Consider the following 10,993-nt stretch of genomic DNA (forward strand, 5'->3'; position numbering starts at 1 on the left):
GTTTTCAAAAAAATTTCACTTCTTTCTTTCTCTATCATGCTATTTCATTCTATCAATGATGATTGAATCATTCTATTCTTGTTCTCTCGCAAATGGTGAGAACACGCACATCATTTGCAGCCGTACATGAGCCGGAGCCCCCTATGGCAGCTACTACCACGGGCAGAGGCCGAGGCAGAGACAGAGTTCAGCCTAGAGCTCCAGCAACAACACCCGCAGTGGAGCCTCAGATTTATCATGAGGAGGAGGTCCCAGCTCAGACCATACCCGTCAGACCAAGTCAGGTACTGGAGGGGTTCATAGCCACTCCAATGTTTTAGGACGCTCTAGTCCGGTTAGTAGGCCTTATGGAGAGTGTGGCCCAGACCGGTGCACTTTCGGTGGCACCAGCCGTCTCTCAGGCTGGGGGAGGAGCACAGACTTCTGCTACTCACACCCCGGAGCAGGTGGCTCACCTATATCAGACTCCAGCAGCCCAGCCAGTTGGGGTAGTTTAGCCGGTTATGGCGGCACAGGCCGGGGATAGCCCCCCTATGTCTTTTGAGGCCTTTTTGAGGCTGGATAAGTTTACATAGCTCTTTCCTATTCATTTCAGCGGTGCACCTTCTGAGGGTCACATGATTACTTGGACTATTGCCATGATGTGTTGCACAACATGGGTATTGTTGGGACTATTAGGGTCGATTTTGCAGTGTTCCAGATGACCGGTTATGCCAAGAGTTGGTGGAGAGATTATGTGTTGACTAGACCAGCTGGTTTGCCTTCACTTATCTGTGATAAGTTTTCACAGCTATTTATAGAGAAGTTCATTCCTTTCACTATGAGAGAGGATTACCGTAGGCAGTTTGAGAGTCTTCAGCAGGGTAGCATGACTGTTACCCAGTATGAGACTCGATTTGTGGACCTAGCTTGCCATGCCATTATTTTACTCCCTACTGAGAGGGAGAGAGTGAGGAGATTCATTGATGGGCTCACTTTAAGTATCAGACTTCAAATAGCCAAGGAGACTGGGGACGATATTTCTTTCCAAAGGGCCATAGATATTGCTATACAAATCGAGATGGTTCATGGTTAGGAGAGGGGGCCAGTGTCTGATAAGAGGCCTCATCATTTTCGATGGTTTTAGTGGTGCCTCATCTGGAGGCAGGGGTACTTTTGGTAGAGGCCATCCTCCTAGGCCATTTTAGTCAGCACTTCAAGTATCCCACAGTGCTTCGGGTAGTCGTGGTCCTTATGTATCTCATCTTGGGCAGCCAGCCTACAGTGCACCATCAGCTCCTATTAGTGCGCCTCCGATCTAGAGCTACCAGCATTGTTATCCGACCAGTTCGTGTCAGTTTCACTTCAACAACCACAACAGCAAGAGGGACATTTCGAGTGTGGGGGTACTGGTCACATCAGGAGATACTGCCCGAGATTATTGAGCAGCATGCCATAGTAGAGTTCTCGTGCCATGGTTCCAACACTGCTTGCTTCACCACCCGCTCAGCCAGCTAGGGGCAGGGGTCAGGCTGCCAGAGGTGGAGGTTAGGCCATTAGAGGTAGGGGTTAGTCCGTTAGAGGTGGAGGCCAGCCAGCTAGAGGCCGTCCGAGAGATGGAGGTCAGGGTGGTGGGGTCCAGCCCCGATTTTATGCATTCCTAGCTAGACCTGAGGCTGAGTCATCTGACGCCATTATCACAGGTATTGTTCCAGTTTGCCATGGAGATGCTTCAGTTCTATTTGATCCGGGCTCTACTTATTCTTACGTGTCATCCTTTTTCGCTTCATATCTAGTTGTGCCTCGTGATTCTTTGAGTACTCCTGTGTATGTGTCTGCACATGTGGGAGATTTTATTATTGTAGACTGTGTCTATCACTCGTGTGTGATTACTATTGGGAGTCTTGAGACTAGTGTAGATCTCCTACTTGTTGATATGATTGACTTTGATGTTATTTTGGGCATGGATTGGCTGTCACCCTATTATGCTATATTGGATTGTCACACCAAGATGGTGACCTTAGCCATGCCGGGGTTACCTCGATTAGAGTGAAGAGAGACTCATGGCCATTCTACCAGCAGGGTTATTTCTTATGTGAAGGCTTGACGTATAGTCGAGAAGGGATTTCTAGCTTATTTGGCCTATATTCACGATTCTAGTGCAGAGGTTCCTTCTATGGATTTGGTACATGTTGTGCATAAGTATCCAGAGGTGTTTCCCGAAGATCTGTCGGGGATTCCACCCGACAGAGATATTGACTTCTGTATTGATTTGGCTCCGGGCACTCAACCCATTTCTATTCTACATACCATATGGCGCCACCTGAGTTGAAGGAACTGAAGGAGCAGTTGCAGGATTTTCTTGATAAAGGATTCATTATACCCAGTGTCTCGCCTTGGGGTGCGCCCGTGTTTTTCGTAAAGAAGAAGGATAGTTCGATGAGGTTGTGTATAGATTATCGGCAGTTGAACAAAGTCACTATAAAGAACAAGTATCCGTTACCGAGGATTGATGACTTATTTGATCAGCTTCAGGGTGCCAAAGTGTTTTCGAAGATTGATTTAAGGTATGGCTACCATCAGTTGAAGATTAGCGCATCAGATGTCCCTAAGACAACTTTTCGGACTCGGTATGAGCATTATGAGTTCCTAGTGATGTCATTTGGGTTGACAAATGCCCCAGCAATATTTATGGATTTGATGAACCGGGTATTTAAGCCCTATTTGGATTCTTTTGTGATTGTATTCATTGACGATATCTTGATCTCCTCCCGCAGTCGAGAGGAGCATGAGCAGCATCTTCGAGTTGTGCTTTAAACTCTGAGAGATAGTCAGTTATATGCCAAGTTTTCAAAGTGTGAGTTTTGGTTAGACTCGATCGCCTTTTTGGGGCATGTTGTATCGGCCGTGGGCATAAAAGTGGATCATAAGAAGATTGAGGCAGTTCAAAACTGGCCTAGACCTACTTGGGGGTATTGGAGTAGAGATTTGCTCGTATTGACGTAAGTAACAGTTCTAAATTTGGTTCTGAGGTTATGAAACCCCGTATTACGTGTCATGTATTTGGTTTTGAGGTGACGCACATGCTAGGTGTCGGGTGTGTGGGCGTGCACCATAGGAATTATGACTTGGTCAAATTCCGTGGAACCGTATAGTTGTATAATCTGTTGTTATCTGTACATTCTCCATGCAGTAGAGAAATTGAACCACAAATCATGTTAGAAATTATGTTTAGACTATGTGTTGGCACTATAGAGACCCACATAGGTCGTGTACATGTTGAATTATTTGCTAAATTTCCGTTTTGTACTCAGTCACAGTTTTACTTATTTATTATATCTTATTCTCTATTGTTCCTTGCTGATACATTATATCATTTCTGTTGGGGCTAACTTTCATGGCTACTGAGAGCCGGAGAGACTAGAGAGATTTATGACTGAGTGAGGTCGAGGGCCCGATTGTGAGATAGTAATACTATAGCATGTGAGTTGTCCGTGCGGATCCAAATATTATACTATAGCATGTGAGTTATGCATGCGGATTATAGAGCTTGCGCTGAAGGAGCCCCTCCGGAGTCTGCACACCCCCCCAGTGAGTGCAGGTACGTACTGAGTGCGAGTACCGAGTGATGAGTGAATGGGAGGGCTGAGTGACTGTGGCCTGAGAGGATGCATTTGATTTCATTATTGTTGCACTTAGCTGCCATGTATCACTGTCTTGAAATTTCTGAAAGATATTACGCTCTGTTTCACTTAAACTTGCCATGGAATAACTGTTTGACCTAATTTATCAAACTTGAGATCATGCCTACTTTCTTATGTTGAAATCACTGTAATTAAACTATAACTGTGAAGCTCGTCACTACTTTCAGTTCTTTATTTAGTCTTGTTACTTACTGAGTTGGTTGTACTCATGCTACACTCTGCACCTTGTGTGCAGACCCAGGTGCATCCGGTCACGGCGGTTGCTATGTTGTGGAGTTCGGATTCTCGGAGATTATCGAGGTAGCTGCTTGGAGTTTTGCAGACCTTGTTTCTCCTTCCCTATATTTCCACTGATTGTATTTAGTTGGAAATAATTTTGAATGTCGGCTTGCCTAGTACCACGATAGGCGCCATCACGACATGTTAGGATTTTGGGTCATGAGCAGATTTAGTAGAGTCTTATGGATTGGTACAGAGACGTCTGTACTTATATTTGAGAGGCTATCGAATCCATAGGAAATTTCACCTTCTTGTATTCTTGTCGTGCAGATTTGTTGTTTCCGGTAACTAAACTCCTGTATTCTATTCTCTCACAGATGGTGAGGACATGTGCTACCGGACAGGATGGACAACCACCAGTACCACCAGCTAGGGCCACGATAGGCCAAGGTCACGGTAGGGGCCGCGGTAGGGGTAAAGGTGCAGCTTGTACAACAGCTAGAGCAGCACCTACAGATCCACCAATTGCTCCAGCTCAGGAGCAGGTTCCAGATGTAGCTGACCCGGTGGGGCCAGCTCAGGCACCAGCTATGCCCATTGTAATTCCAGGCCTTCAGGAGGCGTTGACCCAGATATTGACATTTTGCACTGATCTTGCTCAAGTGGTTTTGGCTCAGGCCGCGCTAACCACTTCTCAGGCTAGGGGAGGTACTTATACCCCCGCTGCCCGTACTCCAGAGTAGGCGATGCAGGGACTTCAGACACCGGAGGTACTATCCGCCCAACCAGTTATAGCTGCTCAGGCCCCGATGGTCCCAGTTATGGTTGATGATGAGCAGAGGAGACTTGAGATATTTTGGGAGGCTCCGGCCTCTATCATTTAGCGGTTCTGAGTCGGAGGATCCCCAAGTCTTCTTGGACAAGTGCCAGCGGATGCTTCGTATAGCAGGTATTCTGGAGACTAATGGGGTCTCGTTCACTACTTTTCAGTTTTCTGGGGTTGCCTTCAGATGGTGGGAGGCTTATGAGAGGCGCATGCCAGTTGGTGCACCACCACCTACATGGCAGGAGTTCTCTGTTCTCTTTTTGGAGAAGTTTGTGTCGCAGTATTGCAGGGAGGAGCTGGGCATACAGTTTGAGCAGCTTTGGCAGGATGGCATGTCTGTGACCCAGTACAAGATGAGGTTTTCTGAGTTAGCTCATCATGCAATTTGGTTGGTTCCCATTGATCGGGAGAGGATCATGAGGTTCATTGATGGCCTCACGTATCAGCTGCAGTTGCTTATGACTATGGAGAGGGTATCTGCTGCCACTTTTGACTAGGTGGTTAACATTGCTCGGCAGATAGTGATGGTCCGTAGCCAGGAGCGTGGTGAGAGGGAGGCCAAGAGGCCTCGAAGTTTGGGCGGTTTTGGTGGTGTGCCTTCTGGGGGGGGGGGCAGTCCTACCACATCAGGGGTCGTCTTTATAGGCCCACTAAGATGACCCGTCCAGCTCATTGTGGTGAATCAGCTAGCCACGGCTCTTACAGTGCTCACTCAAGCCAGTCTTCATTCAGTTCACTACCAGCGCAGAGTTCTTACCATGCCTCGACCACTCAGGTTTCTATAGGTAATTCTGCGGGTTATCAGGAGTAGCAGTTTCGTTAGAGGATGGGTTGTTTTGAGTGCGGAGACTTTGGTCATATCAAGAGAGATTGCCCTAGGTTATTGATTGGGGCTCCACAACAGAATTCTTGGCCGATGGCACAAGTACCAATAGTTACACCACCCACTCATCTAGCTCGGGGTGGGGCTTAGTCTACTAGGGGTCGCCCTAGAGGGGGAGGCCGATCATGAGGCGGTCAGGCCAAATTCTATGCTATCTTTGCCAGACCAGATGCTGTTGCCTCCGATGCAGTGATCACATGTATTGTCTCAGTATGCCACAGGGATGCCTCTGCATTATTTGACCCTGGTTCCACTTATTCGTATGTATCATCGTATTTTTCTCATTATCTGGATATGCCCCGTGAGTCCTTAGTTTTATCTGTTCGTGTATCTATGCCAGTGGACGATATTATTGTTGTGGACCGTGTATATCGATTGTGTGCAGTGACTATTGGGAGATTGGAGACTAGAGCGGATCTCTTATTGCTTAGTATGGTGGACTTCGATGTGATATTGGGTATGGATTGGCTGTCTCCATGTCATGCTGTTCTGGATTGTCACGCTAAGACCGTGACGTTGGCGATGCCGGGGTTGCCAAGGATCGAGTGGAGGGGTTCTGTAGACTATGTTCCCAGTAGAGTGATTTCATATTTGAAGGCCCAGCGGATGGTTGGGAAGGGTTGTTTATCTTATTTGGCCTTTTGTAAGGGATGTTGGTGCTGATTCTTCTACTATTGACTCGGTTCCAGTGATGCGGGATTTTCCGAATGTGTTTCCTGCAGACCTACCGGGCATGCCGCATGACAGGGATATTGATTTTGGTATTAACTTGGTGCAGGGCACTCAGCCCATTTCTATTCCACCGTATCATATGTCACCAGCTGAGTTGAAGGAATTGAAGGAGCAGCTTCAGAAACTCCTTGATAATGGGTTTATCAGGCCTAGTGTATCACCTTGGGGTGCACCAGTTCTGTTTGTGAAGAAAAAGGATAGTACCATGTGGATGTGCATTGACTATAGGTAGTTGAACAAAGTTACAATCAAGAACAAGTATCCTTTGCCGTGCATTGATGATCTATTCAACCAGCTTTAGGAAGCGAGGGTGTTCTCTAAGATTGATTTGAGGTCTGGGTATCACCAGTTGAAGATTCAGGACTCGGATATTCTAAAGACAGCATTCAGGACCCGTTATGGTCATTATGAGTTCCTTGTGATGTCTTTTGGGCTGACCAACGCCCGAGCAATATTCATGCACTTGGTGAACATTGTATTTCAACCTCATCTTAACTTGTTTGTCATAGTGTTCATTGATGATATCCTGGTGTACTCACGTAGCCAGGAGGAACATGCTCAGCATTTGAGGATTGTGTTGCAACGGTTGAGGGAGGAGACGCTTTATGCTAAGTTCTCCAAATGTGAGTTTTGGCTTAGTTTAGTGGCATTATTTTGGCATGTGGTGTCTAGTGAGGGAATTCAGGTGGATCCGAAGAAGATAGAGGCAATTTAGAGTTGGCCTAGACCGTCCTCAGCTACGGAGATTCGGAGCTTTCTCGACTTGGCCGGTTATTATCGTCGCTTCGTGAAGGGTTCTCATCTATTGCATCACCTTTGACCAAATTGACCCAGAAGGGTGTTATTTTTAGATGGTCAGATGAGTGTGAGGAGAGCTTTCAGAAGCTCAAGACTGCCTTGACCACAACTCCAGTTCTAGTTCTACCTTTAACTTCTGGTTCTTACACAGTATATTATGATGCTTCTCGGATCGGTATTGGGTGTGTCTTGATGCAAATAGGTAGAGTGATTGCTTATGCTTCACATCAGTTGAAGCCTCATGAGAAGAACTACCCTGTCCATGATTTGGAGTTAGTTGCCATCGTTCATACATTAAAGATTTGGAGGCATTATCTCTATGGTGTGTCTTGTGAGGTGTTTACAGATCATCGGAGTCTCCAACATTTGTTCAAATAGAAGGATCTGAATTTGAGGCAGCAGAGATGGTTGGAGCTGCTAAAGGACTATGATATCACTATTCTATATCATCCCGGGAGGGCCAATATGGTGGCCGATGCCTTGAGTAGAAAGGTAGTGAGTATGGGTAGCCTTGCATTCATTCATGTCGGTGAGAGACCTTTTGCAGTTGATGTTCAGGCCTTGGCCAACCAGTTCGTGAGATTAGATGTCTCGGAGCCCAGTCGAGTTCTAGCTTGTATGGTTTCTCGGTCTTCTTTATATGATCGCATCAGAGAGCGCCAGTATGATGACCCTCATTTGCTTGTCCTTAAGAACACGGTTCAACACGGTGATGCCAGAGATGTTACTATTGGGGATGATGGAGTATTGAGGATGCAGGGTCCGATTTGTGTGCCTAATGTAGATGGGCTACGTGAGTTGATTCTTGAGGAGGCCCACAACTCGCAGTATTCCATCCATCCGGGAGCCGCGAAGATGTATCAGGACTTGAGGCAGCATTATTAGTGGAGAAGGATGAAGACGGATATAGTGGGGTTTGTAGCTTGGTGCCTCAACTGTCAACAGGTGAAGTATGAGCATCAGATACCGGACAGATTACTTCAGAGGTTAGAGATTACAGAGTGGAAATATGAGAAGATCACCATGGATTTTGTTGTTGGGTTCCCATGGACTTCAAGGAAGTTCGATGCTATTTGGGTGATTGTGGATCAGCTGACCAAGTCCGCACACTTCATTCCAGTTGGGACTACTTATACTTCGGAGCGATTGGCTGAGATTTACATCTGAGAGATTGTTCGCCTCCACAGCGTGCCGGTGTCCATCATTTCAGATCGGGGCATGCAGTTCACATCGCAGTTTTGGAGAGCCGTGCAGCGAGAGATGGGTACCCAGGTTGAGTTGAGCACATCATTTTCCTTAGATGGACGGACAGTCCGAGTGCACTATTCAGATATTGGAGGATATGCTATACACTTGTGTTATTGATTTTTGGGGTTTCTTGGGATCCGTTTCTGCCACTCGCGGACTTTGCCTACAACAATAACTACCAATCGAGCATTCAGATGGATCCATATGAGGCTTTGTATGGGAGACAGTGTAGATCTCCGATGGGTTGGTTTGAGCATGGTGAGGCTAGGCTATTGGGTACTGACTTGGTCCAGGATGCTTTGGACAAGGTTAAGATGATTCAGGAACGGCTTCACACGACGCAGTCTAGACAGAAGAGTTATGCCGACAGGAAGGTCCGTGATGTTGCTTACATGGTTGGGGAGAAGATTCTGCTCAAGGTTTCACCCATGAAGGGTGTTATGAGGTTCGGAAAAAAGGGCAAGTTGAGCCCTCGGTTTGTTAGGCCATTCGAGGCACTTCAGAGGATTGGAGAAGTGGCTTACAAGCTTGCCTTGCCAACTAGTTTGTCGAGTGTGCATCTTGTATTTCATGTTTCTATGCTCCAAAAGTATGTCAGCGATCCATCTCATGTTTTGGATTTCAGCACAGTTTAGATGGATGGTGATTTGACTTATGATGTGGAGCCGGTGGCCATTTTGGATCAGCAGGTTCAGAAGTTGAGGTCAAAGAACATAACTTCAGTGAAGGTGGAGTGGAGAGGTCAGCCAGTTGGGGAAGCTACTTGGGAGACCGAGTGGGAGATGAGGAGCAGATATCCACACCTATTTGAGACTCCAGGTATGTTTCTAGACCCGTTCAAGGATGAACATTTGTTTAAGAGGGGGAGAATGTAACGACTCGACCGGTCATTTCGAGAGTTGTAGCCCCATTCCCCCATTTACTGTTCATTGTGTACTTTATTGTTGTTATGTGACTTGCCAGAGTAGTCGGTTCGGGTCCGGTGAGATTTCAGAATGAAATGAGACACTTAGTTTCAAGATTGAAAGCTTAAGTTAAAATGATTGACCGAATATTGATCTTTGAGTAAACCACTCCGGAACGGAGTTTTGATGGTTCTGTTAGCTCCGTTAGGTGATTTTGGACTTAGGAGCGTGTCCGGATTGTGATTTGGAGGTTCGTAGTGGAATTATGCTTGAAATGGCAAAATTTGGCATTTTTGGAAAGTTTGACCGGGAGTGGACTTTGTTATATCAGGGTCGGATTCCAATTCCGGAAGTTGGAGTAGGTCCTTAATTTCAAATGTGACTTGTGTGCAAAATTTGGGGTCAATCGGACGTGTTTTGGTAGGTTTCGGCGTCGTTTGTAGAAACTGAAAGTTCAAAGTTCATTAGGCTTGAATCTATGTGCGATCCGTGTTTTTGATGTTGTTCGAGGTGATTTGAGGGTGCGACTAATTTCATATCGTGTTTTAGGACATGATGGTATGTTTTGTTGAGGTCCGGCGGGGCTCAGATTGATTTCTGATAGTTGTCGGATCGATTTGAAGTTAGAGGGGAATGCTAAAGCTCACCAGCTTCTGGTGTAATCACACCTGCGGAGTGGGGATCGTAGGTGTGTTCTCGTAGAAACGAGAAGGGAGCCGCATAAGAGGACAAGGAGGAAGTGAACAGAGGTCGCAGGTGCGAGGTTATTTACGCACCTGCGTGATCGCAGATGCGGTGTTAAGGGTGCAAAAGTGGAGGGTTCGCAGGTGTGATGGGGAGTTCCGCACCTGCAAATGCGCAGATGCGAAGCGAGGACTGCAGAAGCGGAGGCCCAAATCTAGGGGTTCACTGCAGAAGCGGAATTTTGGTCGCTTCTGCGACACTGCAGATGCGGTTAAGTGTCCGCAGAAGCGGAAATGCTAGATAGAAAGTTAAATACAAGGATCCACGATTTTGGCTTCATTTCAAACATTTCAAGCACGGTTTAGGCAATTTTTGAGAGGGTTTTTGAGGGGATTCTTGAGGTAAGTCCCTTGTGCTCATTATTGATCAATAATATTTCTTCCAAATTGATTTTCCTACCTAGTTGGTGTGTATTTAAGGTGTAAATTGGGAGTTTGAGGCTAGGGATTTGGAGGGTTTGATTTGGGGATTTGGGTGACGATTTGGTGTCGGATTTTGATAAATTTGGTATGGATAGACTCGTGGTTGAGTGGGATTTCGTGTTTTGTGACATTTATCGAATTTCAAGACGTGGGCCCATGGACCGGCTTTTGAGTCAATTTTTAATTTTGATTAATAACATAGTAATTTCTTATGGAGTTGATTCCTTTAGCCCGTATTGATTTTATCGCATTGTTTGTGGGTAGATTCGAGGCATTCAGAGGCCTTTTTGTGAGGCAAGGGGGTTTTAGAATAGAGATTTGCTCGTATTGATGTAAGTAACAGTTCTAAATTTAGTTTTGAGGGTACGAAACCCCGTATTACGTGTCATGTATTTAGTTTTGAGGTGATGCACATGCTAGGTGACGGACGTGTGGGCGTGCACCGTAGGAATTGTGACTTGGTCAAATTCCGTGGAACCGTGTAGTTGTATAATATGTTGTTATCTGTACATTCTCCATGCAATAGAGAAATT

General features: G+C 46.1%; 2 protein-coding genes across 2 annotated transcripts; both read left to right on the forward strand.

The window, feature by feature from the left end:
* The first annotated feature begins 655 nt into the window (after nt 1–655).
* LOC138902953 (uncharacterized) lies at nt 656–4,645 on the forward strand. Its single transcript, XM_070190856.1, has 2 exons — nt 656–1,063; nt 4,280–4,645. Exons 1-2 carry the CDS (start codon nt 656–658, stop codon nt 4,643–4,645), a joined length of 774 nt encoding a protein of 257 aa, XP_070046957.1.
* An 88-nt stretch (nt 4,646–4,733) lies between these two features.
* Nucleotides 4,734–5,225, forward strand: LOC138902954 (uncharacterized). Its single transcript, XM_070190857.1, has one exon. The coding sequence runs from the start codon at nt 4,734–4,736 to the stop codon at nt 5,223–5,225; it is 492 nt and encodes a 163-aa protein (XP_070046958.1).
* Nucleotides 5,226–10,993: the final 5,768 nt, after the last annotated feature.

Source organism: Nicotiana tomentosiformis, chromosome 12 (assembly GCF_000390325.3).
Source record: "Nicotiana tomentosiformis chromosome 12, ASM39032v3, whole genome shotgun sequence".
NCBI lineage: Eukaryota > Viridiplantae > Streptophyta > Magnoliopsida > Solanales > Solanaceae > Nicotiana > Nicotiana tomentosiformis.